Source organism: Pistacia vera, unplaced genomic scaffold (genome assembly GCF_008641045.1).
Source record: "Pistacia vera cultivar Batoury unplaced genomic scaffold, PisVer_v2 Contig230, whole genome shotgun sequence".
NCBI classification, from domain to species: domain Eukaryota; kingdom Viridiplantae; phylum Streptophyta; class Magnoliopsida; order Sapindales; family Anacardiaceae; genus Pistacia; species Pistacia vera.
Genome location: NW_022196036.1, coordinates 62773 through 82835, shown reverse-complemented (window position 1 = coordinate 82835; position 20063 = coordinate 62773). Strand labels below are relative to the sequence as shown.

The following is a 20063-nucleotide window of genomic DNA, read 5'->3' as shown; positions in this document are numbered from 1 at the left end:
ACAAGATCAGGAACTTGCGGCAGTAAAGCATACTTAACTCAACCTACGGCGTATTATGTCTTTGAACTTATTGACAAGGAAGTACAACAACAATCAAATTTCTTCATAAAATCAATCACAGATCAAATGAACAAACAATAAAACACACACTTGGAAACAAGATATCAAATTACAATGGCATTTGCATACCTGCAAAAAAAAATCGGATCAAGCGTGGTGCAAATGCACGTAAAATACAATCGCAAGTTGTGGCTAAAAGTGATTAAAAGTTAGAAACACAAAATTACTTATCAAAAACAGAGTAATAAGTGAGATCCATCAATCTTACCATGGTTAGGGATTGACTTGAAACTAAGTTGGTGTTTGTGAGTTCAGATCCCTCAATCTTAGCACGCGATGGCTGCGCCAGCCCACTCAAAAACTCACGCGACGGCGGCCGCCAAGGCCATTCATAACCTTACGCGTTACAGAAAAGTCAAGGCCATTCGCGGCCTCATGCGACAGCCGCCGTTGGAGCCTTCCACGGTCACACACGATAGTCGCAACCTTCATCATTGTGGGGACCCAAAACGATTTAACCAAACCCAAATCAGAATTTAGTGAAAACCGTATCAATATTCAGTAATTATCCTTTGCCCTAATTACATTAGTTTCGTATTTAGGTTAGACCGTTAGAGGGATATAATGGTAATTGCAATATTGGCACTTGAAAATGAGATGATCAAGAAAGGGCTAACTCTATGACACCCCTAAAACTCAAGAAACGACAGTTAAACCCTTATAATGTAGTAGTGAAGAGGAAGAGAGATGCCAAAGAATAACCAAGTCTACAATCAACCATTCCTTGATGCTTTGCCATTTCGTTTGGGTTGGGTTTTGGTTTCCGTGGTTAGGCCACTTGATCCTGGCTCGTAGTGCTACCCCTGATGATAAGACGTATGTAAAGGCAGTGATCAGCTTGCTTGCGTGCTTGAAGAGTGTCTCGTTTTTATCAATAAAGAAATATGATTTTCTCTATAAGCCAAGTTGGTTCTTACATTCATAACTTATAGTTTGATTATTGAGAGTTATCATTGTAGCTATTTATGCTTTGCAAAAAGACAAAATCATATTTTAGGGAAACCTCGACGGTATGAGAAGAATTTTATTAATTGAAAAAAAAAATGACACCAAAAAGAAGGCCGAAGGGGGGGGGGGGGGGGGGGGGGGGGGAGTGCGGAGTGGGGGTGAGTGGGAGGACGTACTTTACCCCTCAAATAAAGCTAAATACAATGAAAAAGGAAAAACAAAATGCAAATGTATGAATTACAATAAAGAGAAGGAGAAGTACAAAAGTATTGAGAGAAACTATATAATGACAAACCCCAAACATCATTCATTGGAATTTCTTGATTGTTTTGTCGAGGTAGACCTGTTCGATAATGTCAATTGAAGACCTAATTAGCAATTAGATCCATCTACAAAATCACATATTCAATAGTGCTACATGAACTCCAATCAACAATAAAGAATGAGAATTTATTTAAAATAAAAAGTCAGTTGAAGAAAGAATAAATCAATTCCTGATGAATAGCCATCAACTACACAAGTGTTTTGCCTGCAAATTAACAAGAAATTATCTCTGTTTGTTAGCATATGAGGGTTTATTAACAAATAATAATGAGCTCTAAAAGTATGCCTTATGAAAAACAAAACCAACACATAATTGTAGATTCAATAATTTCTGTAATGTTCTTCCATCATTTTGCAAACAGAGTAGGGATTGATAAAAGATTAGACAATTTGAAGAGGAGAGATGAATTAGAATAATGTTTGATTGAGCATGCAAAATTTGTTTTCATCAAGAACAAAAGTGCAAGGTAATAAGGGATACAATTACCATTCAATTTTTGAATGCCAAATTCAATTAAAAGAGCTGTCAAATTTCCAACTTTTAAATTTAAAATTTATGGATTCAATAATAAAAGAGATTGAGATTAGCAAAAACATATGATGCTATATGTATAAAAATTCCTTGCAAAAGTGAAAGAATTGGAATAAATTAATGAATAGGTAAGATAAGTACCATCCAATTAATTACAAATTCCAAACCATTTGCCCACACCACACAATCCTGCATTAAAAATGTAAGAAATTAGTTATGATAAATAGATAAAGCAAAGGACTATTTTTTACTCATAAAACAAATAAGAAAGACTTATTGATTAATTTCAAGAGAAGTATCAACTTTTTGAAGAAGAATATTGATGGCAGCCATCCTCTTGAATCCACTTGTAATCAATTTGAATATTTGGGATGTGAGCAATCTTTGACCAATCCATCCCCATGTTATTTCTGCATCTTTTTGACAATTTGGGACAATCGTTGATTTTCAGTCTTGAAAGTGAACTTGAATTGGATATCCACTCCAGTAGAGCTGTCAAATTATGACAATATTCAATAGTCAAATCTCGTGGAAGCCCATAAATATGTAAAGACTGGAGGCTCCTAAAGCCTTGCCATGGCATGTCATCGTCATCCTCATCGTTGAGTGATCCAAGTTGGTCATAAACTCCAATATACAAATCTTGTAGAGTGGTAACATATTGAAGCCCTTGTGGGAGAGACACCAATTTTGGAAGCACATAAATTGATAAAGACTGAAGGCTCCTAAAGCCTTGCCATGGAATGTCATCGTCATCTTCACTGCTGCGTGATTCAAATTTATTACAATAACTAATAATCAACTTTTGTAGAGAGGTAAGATATTGAAACCCCTTTGGTAAAGACACCAATTTTGGAAGACTCATCAGTTGTAAAGAATAGAGGCTTTGGAGACTATGCCATTCCACGTCATCCTTGAGAAAGTCAAGCTCGTCACAGCTTTGAATCGTCAGATTTTGAAGTGAGGTGAGAAATCTTATACCTTGATGCACTTGAGTTAGTCTTGAACATTTATAAATATTCAAATCAACTAGAGAAGTGAGGTGTCGCATCCTCTCCACTGGTAGAGATTCTAGATCTGGAATTGTATAAATACTCATAGACTTTAATTTGGAGAGAGAGGTAAAAAAGTTGGAGGAAGTTGATGGTCCCATACTATTCACCAACATTATTGTTTGTAGCAATGGCTTCGAGCTGGTATCCCACAAAAACAATTTTTCAAGAGACGGATACAGTGGCATGGACAACAAGTTTGGACAATGTTCAATTATTAATTCGGAAAGGCAAGGAAATGAAGGCAATTCTCCTCCATCATCATTAACATCTCTCTTCCACCATCCCTTTAATTTAGGACAATCACAAAGTGACAGTTTCTTAAATTATGGGAAAAATGTTGTTGATAGTGTGGAAGAACAACTATTACTTGCTTCCTTTGAAATGTACTCCAAATCATATAGCTCATCAAGAGACAAACTCTTCAAATGAGGAAATATGTTCAATAGTGACATGGATCGACATTTCTCACATCCTTTTATACTAATTGAAGTTAGATTTGTGAGGGAGGAAAGCCAATTACAAAACTTCACACCCATAAATGAATCTATAGTGATTTCTTTCAAATTTGGGTGTGGCTTTAGACCTTCTAACACCACTTCATCATTCACCTCAACCTCCCAACTGCTAAATCTCAACCAATCCAGTATAAGAGACTGAAGAAATCGTTTTTCATATAAGTTGGCCAACCTTCCATTTTCAACGTATTTTAAATTTCGAAGATGTAGTTCTCCCCTCAAATTATTCAACCTATTTAATTCTTCTATCCCACTATAGTTGCTTTTTCTAATTCTCTTACTTGCTACGAATTGTGACAGTGTTTGAAGATTAGTTAAAAGCCCCAGTCCATGTGGCATTCCCAATAAAGAAAGACATCCTTTGATTATAAGATGCCTCAAGTTCACCATTTTGCTAATGTCTCTTGGTAGCTCTGTAAGCTCTGAACAATAGGAGAGGTTTCCAAATTTCATAGTCTCGAAATGGAATTAGGAAAATTTTTAATACCCATCTTTGAAAATTGAGATATCATAGATGCTTTAATTTAGCAATTGAGCTCTTAAATAGGAAGCGTATTTAATGGGAAAGCTAGAACATATCGGATTGTAAATAGGATTTAAATAACAGGGATCGATAAGAATGTTGGACTTATCTACTGGTCAAAAAAGTTTATTTAATGGTATAAGCGTTTTTAAGCTTTTTAAGTATGGTGAAGTGAGAGATTGTTCAATTTAATTGAAGAAAATGGCATTAAGATGCTGGTAAACATAAATAAACTTACGTTAGAGTTTGCGAGATTTGGTAAGAGAATTTGAGAGAAGAAGGAAGAGAAAAAGAAGAAGAGTCAATAAAAGAAAAAGCAAAAGCAAAGGCTGCGTTTGGTTCAGTATTATTATCTGTATTCTGGACCGGATTTTTCAAATAATGTTTGGTTTATTATTTGCACAATCCAATCTGCAAAATATTTTTTCTGACAGTTTTCTAACTTTTTTCTTTATCGTTGGCTTTTATTTTTCTCAGCTTTCTTCATTACTCTTCACTGACATTTCCCAATTTCACACTTCACCGTTTCACTTTCTCAGTTCACCATTACCAGCGTGCTTCACCATCTTCACTGACATTTCCCACTTTCTCACTTCACCATTTCACTTTCTCAATTCACCATTACCAGCGTGCTTCACCATCTTCACTGACATTTCCCACTTTCTCACTTCACCATTTCACTTTCTCAGTTCACCGTTTACCCACCACCGTGAACCCACCACACATCTGTCACAAACCCAAACCCACCTCAGATCTGTCACACACCTACCACAGTCAACGCACCTCAGATCTGTCACGTGAACCCACCACACATCTGTCACAAACCCAAACCCACCTCAGATTTGTCACACACCCACCACCGTCAACGCACCTCAGATCTGTCACGTGAACCCACCATCGTCAACCTACCACTATCAACCCACCACCATGAACCCACCACCGTAACCGAAAGGATCTGTCACAAACTGTTAGTGTATGCCCTAGGAACCAATCGTGTCATCGGTTCCGAGGCATTATGTGAATGTATATATATGTGAATGTATATAGTTTGTATATACATTTTATCTTATCAATAGAAGAAAGTGTTCTTATTTCACATGTGGTCTATTGCTTCATTTATATATATGTATTACATGTGAAATGTCTGGATGATACAAATCTTTAGAAGATCAAAATCATCAAAGTATTCCCTACATAGGTAATATTAATTGGGCAATAATATTATATAGTAGGCATGCTGAATGCCTCTGTAGAATATCATGTGATGGTATTGGTGTGGGTGATTATAAAAGTTATATCACTAGGGCATTAGCATGGATACGCGGTTAGTGAACTGTTTATCGAATATGGCCATTTATGATGAATCACATGGACATTTAAAATGTAGTCAATGATTTATCATAAGATCGTACTAGAGTATTATTAATCCTTAGCCTGAGATATTACGGTTGGATTCTGCATAAACGCATATGGTTGATATGGTGTATAAACATGAGGCTAATCATGCCATGTGTTAATAAGCCGATTTGGCCATGTGTTGTTTATGTGTGAGGACAAGTGATAGTCAAGATGGGATCCGTTGACTTGGTATAGATTGATATCAAGTTCCTAGACAAATGTCAAGATACATTGGAAAAGGGAAATCTATGGCCGGGGTATATAAAATGTTACATGAAAGGTTGTTTCATGGTGACACGTTCCATATGTATTGAATTAAAATTAAGATAAGGATTTTGACATACCATGAATCCATTCTTAATTGGGATTAGACAACGGAAGGATTTGATTATACAACATGTATGATTGTAAAAGGTTTGTTGGAGTATATCTTCATTGTGACTTAGGGGTTATGGAACATTGTTAGATGCCTACCATAATTAGTGGGAGTTTTGTTCATAAAGAGTTATGACAAAACATATCGAAATAAACTGTGATATTAGGCCTACGACTAGGCCATAGTGAACCTAAGAGGTCACACATAAAAACTAAGGAGAATGAAGAAATAGCCAAAGAGAGTTGATTATCCAAGTTTGGCTAGCACCTGCCAAAGGTAATAAAGTTATTTATATTAATCATTTTTTTAATATTAAATTGGATTTTACAAGGGGTTGTAATTGTAAACAATTAAGGGTGAAATTGTTATGTAAACAATTTAAGAGTTAAATTGTTAATTGTGATTAAATGTTAATCCAATGTTATTTTTTAAAGAAGTTTAACAGCTTCATAACAATTATGGAATTGTTTAAGGAAGTCCAAAACAATTATTGAATTGTTTACAAGGATTTATATATAAAGAAAATGATATATCAATTTTTGTGTAGAGAAAAAATCTCTATGAACCCTAAATCTCTCTCTTGGTCAAATTTCTTCTTCCCTTGGTGTGGATACTCTTTTGCTTAATTTCTCTTGAAATTAAGAGTCTCCAAGGTTTCTAAGGGCTTCAGGTAACATGTTCTACCTTACTTATTTCAATTTGATTGAATTTTTTTTTTTAAAACTATGACTATACTTGTTATAATATGATATGTTTGATTCTCCATGTATCCATCTTTCACAAACCCACCACTGTTTACCCACCACACATTTGTCACAAACCCAAACCCACCTCAGATCTGTCACACACCCACCACCATCAACGCACCTCAGATCTGTCACGTGAACCCACCACCGTGAACCCACCACCGTCAACGCACCACCGTCAACTCACCACTGTGAACCCACCACCGTAACCGAAGGGATCTGTCACAAACCCACCTCAGATCTGTCTACAAGGGAAAGGTGTTTTGCTAAGTTTGTTTTGTTTGGCAGGTTTTATATTGTGTGCACGCATGAATCATTTTAATAGTGTTTGATGTTTAATTGTGTTTTGCTAAGTTTTTGTTTTGTTTGGTAGGTTTTTAATATCGTGTACACACATGAATCCTTTTAATTATGTTTGATGTTTATCTATCTTAAGGAAGGGAAAGAGACCCGTTACCTATTTGTTTTCAAGACACAAGACACAAATTTTTTTTCATTTTTATTTTATTGGAAATAATTTGTGTTAATATTTTAATTTGGACTTTAATAATGCGTTTTGTAATTGGTTGACTCAAACTGATATCTGCACATGAGCACATGCGTCAAAATATTATGCAGTTTCATATGCTCTATATGTAACATGCTGTATGTAATGGATACATTTCGTGAGTAAAAAATTATTGTATTAATAGAAATATTTTATTCGGATTTCACTAGTTGATATATTTGTTCTGTAGATTCGACATCGTTCTTTAATCGTAACAACAAATTATGCTCATATGCACATATGTCAGTATAATTTATCTCGACGTCGTAGGATTGATTACTACTTGCAGCAGAGGCAAAAGTTTCGACATTTTTCCAGACTTGGAGTTCGTCATACACCCTGTTGGTCGACATTGTATGTATCTTCCCTTGCATTGACGTCTTCAAGCAGTGTTGAATTGAACGAGGTATAAATTTATATGTGTTTACTTGATTACATTAACATGTGAGTATTATATTTTGTTATGTGATTGATGATTCGTATGGTGTTCCAATGTTGGTTGTCCCTCACCGTACTGTCCTTAGATGAGTGATTATGTGACCTGATCCGTTGAGATGACCCACAAATTTCTGGTCGTGTTATCTGAGCGAGCCAAAACTTCGCACGGTACTGCAATAAAAACAGCTAATTAACAGGCAATGTTGGACGACATATCATCAATGGCTGGCAGGAGACTCAACGTCACACAATTAACCTCTAAGCTTTTTCGCCTGCGAAGAGTATATCAAGCATGGCGGAAATTGCTGCAACACATGGGGTTCGGGTGAGATCATGAGTCACAAAGTCCAACGTGTCTCGTTGAGGTTTGGCAAGAATATGTCAAGGTAAATTTTCATATTTTTTAACTAATATTATTTAATGACACAATAATTGTACACATTTTTTTTCGGACTGCTAAATATTAATATACTATTCTTTTAACTTACCAGCAAAACCCACTGGCGCAACAATTTTACCACAAGGGACTTCCTCACAAGGAGTTTTATGAAATCATACTTGAAAAGCAAACTGCCACTAGGAGATATGCGTACACATCTACATCTCAACCGGTGGAGACCTCCAGTTATTCCAATCAGGGCGCGGTTCCCATGGATGATAGCAGCTTTGAATCTGATCCAGATCAGACGACAGGGGAAAAACGGCCAAACAAATATGGCCATGGAAGAGCGAGAAATAAGAGGAACAGAAGCGGCCCGGGACAATCACTTGTGGATGTCATTGGTAGATTGACGAATGAGCTTGTGGAGAAGCGGACTATGGGATCGAGGGCTAGCAATCATAGTGCAGATGAGAGAGACGAAGAGAACACCAGTGCTAAACATCTTGACGTTAATCATGACTTGAAGAAATTACTCAAAACTTGCACAACACTTCTTCAAGAAATTATAAAAAGAAAACGACAAAGACTCGGCGTCAACTAAACATCTATTATGAAAGACGTGAGATGAGATAGTCTTGGTCTTTGATGGGAACAAGGGAGGATAGAGAACAATGCAGTTGTTTATTGGGTTGAGAACAAAAGTAACAATATAGCATTTAATTATCAAATAAAATAAAATAAAGCATGAAAGCATGCACACGCATATGGGACTGATCACATGTACTCACATGCTAGTTTAGGAAAAAGGTAATTCAAAGAGAGAGAGAGAGAGAGAGAGAGAGAGAGAACAGTTGATGCGTAATTTCCTCGAAACTTCTTGGAAGTTTGGCGGTATTTACTCTACTCATTCTTTCCTCTATAGTTTTCTTTTAGTGTGAGAATTAGGAATAGAGAAAAATCGGAAAAATCATTCATAATAAGTAAGAAAGTTTAATTAAGTGCATTATCAAGGCAACTAATTTGATATCTTTCTAAGAAATTCCTTTGTCCTTTATCAAAAATTAATGAGTCGAATGTAGTCATTTTTATGGTGGTATGATATTTCCATAAAATTTCTCTTACCACTCCTCATTCATGAATCATATATTTCAAGTAATATGAATTTGTCTTTAATCAATTTCTCAAAAGTTATTTTCTTTGCATGTAACTGAATTCATTTAAATTACTAAGTGTTTTTTTCAGATGCCTTCTGCTCACCATAAGAGATCGGATACTATGTTATGTTTGCTCCAAATTGAACATTTATGAGAACTAATTTAGTAATAATTCAAAATATATCGAAAATTAATATACACAAAAACCAAAAGTTCAGTTAAAAAAATCTTAAGATACAAGGGAAGAAGACTCTTGTTAGTTTTATTACCTTTGTTTATAGTTATGTACTTTACTATGAATTAGCTCATAAAAACATATTACCTTTGTTTCATATGTGATAAACAGATTATTTAATTTTGCATTTAAATAATATTTTTATGACATAATTCAAATTTCATAAGCTAACCCAAACTTACATAATTTGACGAGAAAATAAAGCAAGAGATATGATACTCTGTTACAGTTGTCTATGACCTTTCTCAAAGTTACATAGCTCGGCAAGGGAATTACATTGGAATTAAGTCAAAGTCACTTAGATTAAAATACTCATCATTGTATAATAAAACAATAAGTGATCAATAGAGAAATTAATTAATTACTATAATATTCATGAAAATATGAATATTAAAATTAGTTGATAGCGTGAGACAAATTTGGAAGCATATATATGTCTAAAACATTTTCGTTTTTGGAAATAAAATTAAAATCTAGTTTATTATCTATGAAATCAATATAATATAGTGAGTATGATGAAATTAAAATCTGGTTAACTATAGAACAGACCAATGCTGGCTAGTTAAAGGATATACATTTATTAAGTCAAAGTCAAGAAAGAAAAGAAGGCCACACAACTTGAGATAAGGTTATTGGAACCTTTACCGTATTTTCTCTACTATTTCCTCTTTACTTTTCTCTACTTTTGAAAATTGTTTCATATTATTATAATTTAATATTACAATAATATGAAACAATTAAATACTTCATGTGATTTTTAGAAAATAGAGAAAACACCATGAATGGGGATATTTGATCATGCATTTATGTCTCAAATTGATTGAGAATTCATTCCAGATTTATTTTACGAGTTGCTAAGCAATAATAAATTTATTAAATTCTAACATACAACGATCAACAAGGCTTATTACTCGTTGACGGTGGATGCATAATGATTACTCTTAACATATAAATTACTTTCATCTTTGCTATGATAGTAGCTTTTTTATATAATATTTTGTAATTATGTTGTCTTTGGATATGATAAGATTTATTCATTTTTAATTTCTGATTAATATTTGTTTGTATTGCTACATGTACATTGCAAGACTTGACTCATATATAGTTGTGCTAGATAAACTTCGTGCATGTTGTTGATGCGTGATTTTGTCATTAACGATCTCGCATGTGTAAAATGTTAAGATGGTTTTAGAAAGTATACGTGATATGATTGTGAAAGTTGATTATGGTGCTGAAATGATATATATTTGAAGAAACATAAATAAAAGATTGACAAGATAGATAGATTTTTATAGTGGTTTGGATGCTTAAAACGAATCCTACATCTACTGTTATTTTATTATTCTTTGACTATTTTTTTGATATTGCTTGTATGACATACAAAAATGGTGTAATGTTTTGTTTATAGAGAAAAATAATGGTTGAAGCTCACATTTGTGTCCAGCTCTCATATGTCTAGCCTCCTTTTTTCATGAATAGAAGTGCATATTTGTACCTTTGAGGTCAATGTAATGAGTGCATTTGCAAGTTGTCTTGATACGTAAGAACCACTTCTTAATCTTTATCCTTTATTTTGATAAAGTTGGGACAGGTGTTATATAATATCCCTTTGAGGCGATTTGGGTTTTGATGGCTAATACCATTTTGCCCTTAAGTGCTTGTTGAACTCTAATTGGTGGTACTAACATCAGTGTGTATTTTTGGCATTATAGAACCCCCCCCCCCCCCCCCCCTTCCTCTCTCTCCCCTTTCTCCCCAATTTTTGGAGTGCGTAATTGCACTTAAAAAAATCATGTCTTTGATCTGAATGGTTGTCACAATATAGGCTGTAGTCTTGAACTGAAGAGCTTGAATTATGTCTAGCGTGATCAGGTGCTGAGAGCATGGACTATAATTTGAGAGCTTGGAGCAATCCGAAGCTAAGTGCGATCTGATAATTGACATAAAATGTCTAGTAAACGAATTCTTGTGGAGAGCTGACGTCAGAAGCCCAAACACATGGTTTAGAGGTTCTAAACGAACATGTCAACTTAAAACAATCATAACGTTTGATCTAGGAGGAGTTTTGGAGCCCGTAAAATATCAACAAAAAACTCTTTCTAAGTTTTATGTCATGGTAACAGGGGAACCTATTTAGGGTCATTTTTGGAGTCAAAATCCACTGTTTTGACATGTTTCGGGGCTATTTTAAGTTTTTTACGTGTTTTTTCTACGTTGACAATTGATTGCGATATGAGAATTGGGAGCTGAAATTTGCCAAAGAAGTCGAAAGTTGCTGAAAGAAGTTGAGACTTCCTGGAAAAGCATTGAGAGCTAATGTGATTGTGATGTCGCACATGCAAAGGGCTAAGAGAGCCTTAAAAATTACACGTGATATGATTGTGAGAGTTGACTATGGTGCTGATATGATATATGTTTGAAAAAACATAAATAAAAGATTGACAAGAGGGATTTTTATAGTGGTTCGGATACTTAAAGTGAATCATATATCCACCGTTATTTCATTATTCTCTGACTATTTTTTTTATTGCCTGCAAGGCATACAAAAATAACGTAATGTTTTGTTTATAGAGAAAAATAATGGTTGAAACTTACATTTGTGCCTAGCTTTCATATGTCCAACCTCCATTTTTTCGTAAAGAGAGTTGCCCGTTTGTACTTTTGAGGTTAATGTAATGAGTGTTTTTGTAAGTTGTCTTAATACGTGAGAACCACTCTTTAATCCTTATCGTTTATTTGGATAAAGTTGAGACAAGTGTTATATAATATCCCTTTGAGGCGGTTTGGGTTTTAATAGTTAATACCATTTTGTTTTTAAATACTTGTTGAACTCTAATTAGTGATGTTGACATAATATGTATTTCTGGCATATCACATGTGGTCCATAACCGCATTAGCTAAAAGATATTACTTATTGGAAGAAGTTATTTTGCAAGTCACAAAAAAAATTGGTGGTTTAATTCAATACTTCCTGATTGGAGAAAGGTGATTTCCAGGAAAATGAAGAAATAAAAATACTTCCATGACAACAGGACTCGTTTGATGTTGCGTCCAGAGTAGTGTAGTGGAACGACCTCGAGATTTAGATGAGATGAGGTCAATTGGGTGCTCGTCATCTATGGAGCCGAAAACCTGTAAAGGTCAATGTTACCACACCAAGTTGGGTCCAGTGTTAGATCACTTTCTTCCTTATGTGTCACTCTGTAATCAAAGGAAAAGCTTAAATAATTCAGGTGGGAACCACCACTCAACACAGCTTTGACAGATGTAAGACTTTAATCATGACTTGGTTTTAGAAAGGGCAAGCAAGTATGAAAAGGAGCAAAATTAAAAAGAGAATTATTCCCTCTTCACGCAATTGTCAAGAAATTTTGTAATCTCCTGCACCTTTATTATTGTTTCGCAATCAAAGCTTCTTTTGGTAAGTCAGACAAAACAATAAAGCAAGAGATATGATATTTTATTACAGTTGTCTATGCCTTTCTTCAACGTACATGACTGATAAGGAAATTACATTAAAATTAAGTCCAAATCAAATAGATTGTAATAATCATCCTTGTATAATAAAATAATAAATCATCAATGAAGAAATTAATTAAGAGTAATCCTAGCCTCATAGGAAGGGATAAAAAAAAAAAAAAAACAAAAGAATCAAATTTAATCCTTAAAATAAGGGTAAAAAAAAAAGAGAGTGACAATCATAAATTTTACGGATTAGATTTAATTTTTTATATGTTTTTTTGTATACCTCTTTATAAGGATAATATCATTAATTAATAACTATAATATTCATAAAAATATGAATATTAAAATTAGTTAGGAGCATGAGACAAATTTGACAGCATATATATTTAAAATATTTTCTTTTTTTAATGGAGGGAGGTGTCTATTTATACTTTGAGATCAATATAATAAGTATTTTTATAAGTTATTTTAATACATGAGAACCACTCTTTAACTTTATAATTTATTTTGATAAAATTGGAAAATGTGTTATATAATATCTCTTTGAGACAGTTTGAGTTTTGATAATTAATACCACTTTGCTCTCAAAATGCTTATTAGACTCTAATGGATGGTATTGACATCAGTGTGTATTTTTGACATAACACATGTGATCCACAACCACATTAGCTAAGATATTGCTTCTAGGAAGAAGTTATTTTGTACGTAAAAAACAATTGGTGCTTTGATTCAATTCTTCCTGATTGGAGAAAGGGGATTTCCAGGAAAATGAAGAAATAAACATGCATGTGACAACAGTTGGTTACTGGGGACTGGACTTATCAACAAGCGTTGTGGGCAGGACTCGTTTGATGAGATGAGGTCAATTGGGTGTTCGTCATCTATGGAGCCGAAATTCCTAGAGTAAATTCACACGAGAAAACCTGTAAAGGTCAATATTACTACATCAATTTGGGTCGCTGTGTCACATCACTCTGATATCAAAGGAAAAGAATGGGAAAGCAAATATGAAAAGGTACAATAAGTCATTTTCACAACCAATTAAAAAGAGAATTATTCCCCTTCACGCAATTGCCATGAAATTTCCACCAATTTTCCTGGAAGGTTGTTGGCGTTCTCTCTACCATTTTCTACACATATTTAATTCAAGAAGAGGGGAAAATCAGAGAAATCATTCATAATAAGTAAGAAAGTTTAATGGTTTTCCATCGATTCAACACCCTCAAATCTGTAAGTATAATTTCTTTTGAAATATATTCATCAATATTTTCCTTCATTGATCTTTTATCTACTACTGTATTTGCCTTATTTCTTAGTCCATATCTGGCTTCACATATTTTCTTTGGACCAATTGCATCTCACTATAGAACATTGAGATCCGGACACATTTGTTTATTGGGTAACATACTTGGCCTTTGTATATCTATAATTTTTCTTTTCTTTTATTTTCATTTTATGAAAGTACTGATGCATCTATGTTTTAAACAAGCTAAACAAGTAGTCAAAATATTTGGTTGAAGATTCTTGATATTTATAGTCTCTCAAGGTTTCTAAAGTTCGAGTATCAAATCTGAACTTCCAAGGTTGATTAATTGTAAGTGCCTCCATTGTTTCCTGGATTTGTTTCTTTTTTCTTTTTGTTCGAATACTTGTTCACATATCTTTTAATTTGTAGATAGTCAAAATATGATATCATTTTTTTTTTTATAATTAGAAAATAATAATACAATAAACAATTTTTTTTTTAATTGTTGTCTCTAAAAGATAGAAACATATAGATCTAAGTATAATTTCTCTGAACACAAACCGAAAAAAAAAAAAAAAAAAAATTGGTGGTTTCTTTGTTAAAAAATTAATTTTCACATAAAATATACAAGATTGATTTTTTTTTTTTTCTTTTTGCTCTTTTCTGGAAATTGAAAATACTTATAGATGGTCTACAAGAAGTTAGATTATCTTAATTTCCAATTAATTTTTCAGGGTTTAATAGAGGACGAAATTGCTTGCATTTACAATATAAACAAACTTGTAAACTCATCATGCAAACAACCTCTTCATCAACATCTTCTTCTTATCGTTGGAAATATGATGTCTTTCTAAGCTTTAGAGGTGAAGACATAAGGAATACCTTCATAAATCATTTGTGTACTGCTTTCAAGCATAAAGGATTGCGTGTTTTTAAGGATGACGAAGAACTTGAGAGTGGAGAACTCATTTCACCAGAGCTCCTTCGTGCAATTGAAGAATCAAGATCTGCAGTTGTTGTTCTCTCAAAAAACTATGCTTCTTCCAGATGGTGTTTAAATGAACTTGTTCAAATTGTTCGTTGCAAGAATATAAAAGTTTTTCCAGTTTTCTATAACGTGGATCCTTCCGTGGTTAGAAATCAAACTGGAGAATTTAAAAAAGCCTTTGTCAAACATGAAGAAACTTTTAGAGAGGATATTGGAAAGGTGCAAACTTGGAGAAGTGCTTTGACAGATGTGGCCAACCTCGTTGGATTTGACTTAAAGGATAGGTATGTTACAATTATTTCTTCATCTTTATAGTGGAAAGTTTAATTATCAAAATGATATTAAATGTGCCAGTCATGAGTGTTGATACTAAAAATTAAGCATTGAATTTCTTACTCAAACCAAGTTTTATCTTTATCAGAAATTTAAAAGTATTCATACAAGGAAATATTTAATTAACAAATTCTTATGTTATAGATAATATAGCTACAATAGTGACTGAATGCTAAAAGTAAACCTATTCAAAAAGGAAAAATGAAAATCTCATGTGTATAAACCTATAGGTGTATTGTGTACGTAGATAATTTCTATGATACACACTATTTATTCATTGACTAGCTAGTGTTGTAAGTTGTAACCACAATTTTTTCTTGATCTTTTCCACTCTTCAGGCCTGAGTCACAATTTATTCAACACATTGTGAAGAAAATATCAAGCAAATTAAAATTTTCAAAATACTCAAGTGACGAGGGCCTAGTAGGCATAGATTCACGTTTGGAGAAACTAAGGAAACTTATAAGTCCTGAGTCACATGATGTCCGTATGATTGGGATTTGTGGAATGGGAGGAATAGGCAAGACAACAATTGCTACAGCTGCCTATAATTGGTTTTCTGATGAATATGAAGGTAGTAGTTTTTTGGCTAATGTTAGAGAAAATTCCAAAAAAGATGGTCTAGTTTCTTTACAAAAGATGCTTCTTTCCGAAATTCTAGATATGGAAATAAATGGCATCAACGTACACAATGATGTTGATGGAATAAGGATGATAAAAAGTAGATTGGGGTGTAAGAAGGTTTTTATTGTTATAGATGATGTGAACAATCCAGTGCAATTAGAAAAATTAGCTGGCAAGCATGATTGGTTTGGTAAGGGCAGTAGGATCATAATAACATCAAGAACCAAAAAATTGTTGACATCCCATGAAGTAGATGAAGTTTATGATGCTGAGAAATTAAATGATGTTGAAGCCCTCCAATTCTTCATTTCAAAAGCCTTTAAGAAACATCAACCTTCAAAAAGTTTTAGGGAGCTGTCCGAATGTATTGTAAAGTATGCTGGTGGTCTTCCATTAGCTCTTAAAGTTTTGGGTCACTCTTTGTGTGGAGAAGAAGTTGATATATGGAAAGATACATTAGCAAAAGTAAAAGAATATGGTGACGAAAATATACTGGACAAACTTCAAATAAGTTTTGATGGGCTAAGAGATTTAGAGAAAAAAATATTTCTTGATATAGCATGTTTTTTTAAAGGAATGGATAGGTATTACGTGACAAGAATTCTTGACAGTTGTGGTTTCTATCCAATTTCTAGAATCAAAACTCTAATTGATAAGTCACTCATAAATATTTTAGATGATGATGAATTGTGGATGCATGATTTGTTACAACAAATGGGTCAACAAGTTGTCTATAAAGAGTGTCCCGAAGAGCCTGGAGAACGCAGTAGATTGTGGAAAGAAGCAGACATTCGTCATGTGTTGACAGAAGGCACAGTAAGCAATTCAATTTTGTTATAATTAATCATGTGCACTTTTTCAATTATCATTTGCTTTAACTAGTTAAATATATATATGAGGTGTGAGCTAGTGCATTATTAGCAAAACAACTAGCCTTTCTAGATTTGCATGTGTAATTTTTTTTTTTTCTGTATTTGTTGACCAATTTATAGTTCGGTTGAGCATATTAAAGTCACTTGTTCCTCAAAAACACTTTTATTTCCAAAATTATAGTTTTGCTTCTAGTTAATTTTTTGCTCCTTAGTTTAGATACTTTCGATATGCATGAGCACAGTGACAATGAGAATAGTACAATCTATAACTAAAAAAAAAATTTGATATTTAATTTTTTATATTATTTAAAAAAGAGTATGGAAAAAAATCAATAAAATATATATTCTATAGATTCATGAATATGCTTGAATTAAAAATTATAGAAAACCTATAATATTCAATTTTAAAAATTAAATTAAAAATTATTTGAAAAGTTAAAAAGAGTTATACGTTTTAATTGTAAAACTTAGAAAATGAATTTTTTTTTTTTTTTTTTTTTTTTACCAAATAGAAATCAAAGTTCCTTTTTTTCCAACTTTTTTCTTTTATAAAAAATCATTTTTACTAAATATCATGAAAATTTGTGAAATTTACAAAATAATAATTTCGTTAATAAAAATTGTTGTAAGCATATTAAGTGAGTTTGAAATTGAAGAACTATTTTTATAAGATTGTGTGTTACTTGTAAGAATTTTTGTGCAACCCAATTAAGTTTTATGTTAAAATGTTAATGGTAGACCTATATAAGTAAAGGAAAACATTCGTCTCTTATTTGTTCAAGGGGACTGAAAATTACACGTATATATTGAAGTAGCTAACATTCATATCTATATAGTTCAATTCATGTGTTATTAATTCTTAACTTGCTTTCTCTCTCTTGTTTTTTTTTTCTTTTTTTCCTATTATTTAAAGGGAACTAATAAGGTTGAAGGCATGATGCTCAACTTTCCTACAGAAGAGATCCACTGTTGTGCTAAACCATTTTTGAAAATGACTAATCTAAGAGTACTCAAGCTCTGTAATGTTCAACTTTCAGAAGACCTTGATTACATTTCCAACAACTTACGTTTACTTGATTGGAGAGGATACCCTTTTATATCCTTACCACCAAATTTGAAATTGGACAAAATTGTTGTGTTGAAAATGGATGAAAGTCGCATTGAACAAATGCCGCAGGGAATCAAAGTAAGATTAATTCAATTAAACTTTCCTATTTTATTTTTTATGGAATATTTTATGTCTTTTATTGTTGAATAAATATGGAAAATTAAGAAAAGTACATCTTTGTCTAACTTCTTTTCTTTTAACAGCCTTTCAACAATTTGGAATCCATCAATTTTAATTACTGTGAGTACTTAATCAAAATACCAGATTTAATATCAGTCCCAAATCTCAAGGAAGTGTGTCTTTCTAGATGTTACATGTTGCGTGAGGTTCACCCATCTTTGTTGGTTCACAAAAAGATTACTTTGTTGGATCTGAGTTGTTGTACAAGTCTTACAACTCTTCCAAACCGGATTCATATGGAATCCCTAGAACAACTTCGACTATGTGTTTGCTGCAAATTGGAGAAGTTTCCAGATATTGTAGGAAGTATGGATCGTCTAAATTTCCTTTCTTTATCAAACACTGCTATTAAAGAACTGCCAAAGTCAATTGAACGTTTGAGTAGACTTAAAGATTTTTTGTTGCCAGGCTGCAAAAATCTTGTGAGTCTTCCAGTCACTATAAATGGTTTGAGTGGACTTGAACGATTTAGTCTTGCTGGATGCTCCAAAGTTGATAACTTGCCAGAGACTTTGGAGCGTTTAATCTTTCTGGAAAAGCTAAGGGAACTTTATGTATGTGAAACTGTGATAAGACGGCCAATGGCGTCCCTTTTTCTTATGAAGAATCTTAGAGAGTTAAATTTTAGTGGATGCAGAGGACCGCCATCAAAATCTTCGTCCTCAGACTTCTTCAAGACTTTTAGATTGCCCACTTTGTCAGATTTTTGCATCTCTTTAGAAAGATTGATTCTGAGTGACTGCAATATGGAGGAAGAAGCGATTCCTAATGACTTTTTCAGTAGCTTTTCTTCATTAGAAATGTTAGACCTAAGCAAAAACAATTTTGTTTCACTACCTGGAAGCATCAATCATCTTTCCGACCTTTGGTTTCTTGACTTGAGCGGTTGTAAGAGACTTCGATCTCTACCAGAACTTCCGTCCAACATAGAATCTATTATGGTAGATGATTGTGTTGCACTGGAAACAACATCAAATGCATTAAGGTTATGCAAATCCAACCTGGTAAAGTTTTCATGTATAAATTGCTTGAACTTGATCTGCTGCAATAATCTAGCATCTTCAATGCACAGAGAATCCATTAAGGTCAGTGTATTTCTCTTTCTCTCTCTTCATCTTTTTAGTTAAACATTATTGTATGATTTTTCTTCCTTTTTTTGAGTGCAGGCAGCGTATCATCATCAGACGGTGTACCTGGATGAAATTACCATGGTTTTTCCGGGAAGTGAAATTCCAGAGTGGTTCCAACATAAGAGTGAGGCTTCTTCAATTAAAATAGAAAGGCCTCCAGATTCTTATGATAACAAGATGGTGGGATGTTCTGCCTGCTTTGTTTTCGATTTCCATGGGCATCATAGTCGAGATGAGGATGAAGAAAGGGATATAGCTCACCTTCACCTTTACAACTGTGATATCAATGACAATAGTGAAACTATTCGTATTGGTTTTCGGGGCAAGAAAGTGTCAGACCATCTTTGTCTACTACATTTTCCTCAAAGACTCTTTCAAGATTTTGTTCAGCTTTCATTTAAATCAAATAATCCAGCATTGGTGGTGAAGAGGTGTGGGATCCATCCAGTATATGAGAAAGAAATAGAAGAGTATTCTGATGATGATGAAGATGAACCACCGTCTAAAAGATTAAAAGAATTATAATCCTTCAGCTTCAGAATCTTCTAAAGCCTACATCTTATACAGTGCTATTTTACGAATATATTGGTAAGTCCATATCTATATTTCTGACCAATTCTATCTTATTTTTCTCTAACTTTAATGCTCTATGCCAGATTGATGTAGAATGTATAAATCTCTAATTCTATATTTTAATAAATCTCCAGACAATTTTATAAAGTTGCTGGATTTAGAAGATGTATAATCTGTTTATTTTTGTTTGGATGGAAAGACAGTGCTCAGATCTAATCTTCTCAGAAATTGAGGAAATGAGACAAACCAAG

General features: G+C 33.3%; 2 protein-coding genes across 4 annotated transcripts in view; both read left to right on the top strand.

The window, feature by feature from the left end:
* Positions 1-14744: 14744 nt before the first annotated feature.
* On the top strand, positions 14745-18339 carry LOC116131278 (TMV resistance protein N-like). Its single transcript, XM_031416938.1, has 3 exons — positions 14745-15276; positions 15652-16765; positions 17735-18339. The coding sequence occupies exons 1-3, from the start codon at positions 14798-14800 to the stop codon at positions 18077-18079; spliced, it is 1938 nt and encodes a 645-aa protein (XP_031272798.1). The 5' UTR covers positions 14745-14797; the 3' UTR covers positions 18080-18339.
* The window catches only part of LOC116131244 (disease resistance-like protein DSC1), a 28317-nt gene continuing 26485 nt past the window's right edge, over positions 18232-20063 (top strand). For all 3 annotated transcript variants that reach the window (XR_004128232.1, XR_004128233.1, XM_031416894.1), the window contains exon 1: positions 18232-18612. Coding sequence is in view for 1 of the 3 variants with exons in the window: in XM_031416894.1 (XP_031272754.1) it covers positions 18244-18612 (369 nt within the window). In the remaining 2 variants the exon portion in view is untranslated. The remainder of the gene's footprint in view (positions 18613-20063) is intronic.

Bases quoted from the DNA above. Each gene is read 5' to 3' on its own strand.
- LOC116131278 (XM_031416938.1), top strand. From the start codon at position 14,798: ATGCAAACAACCTCTTCATCAACATCTTCTTCTTATCGTTGGAAATAT. The intron at 15,277-15,651 runs GTATGTTACAAT...TTCTTGATCTTT, and splicing joins GGATTTGACTTAAAGGATAG to TCCACTCTTCAGGCCTGAGT. The intron at 16,766-17,734 runs GTAAGCAATTCA...TATTATTTAAAG, and splicing joins ATGTGTTGACAGAAGGCACA to GGAACTAATAAGGTTGAAGG.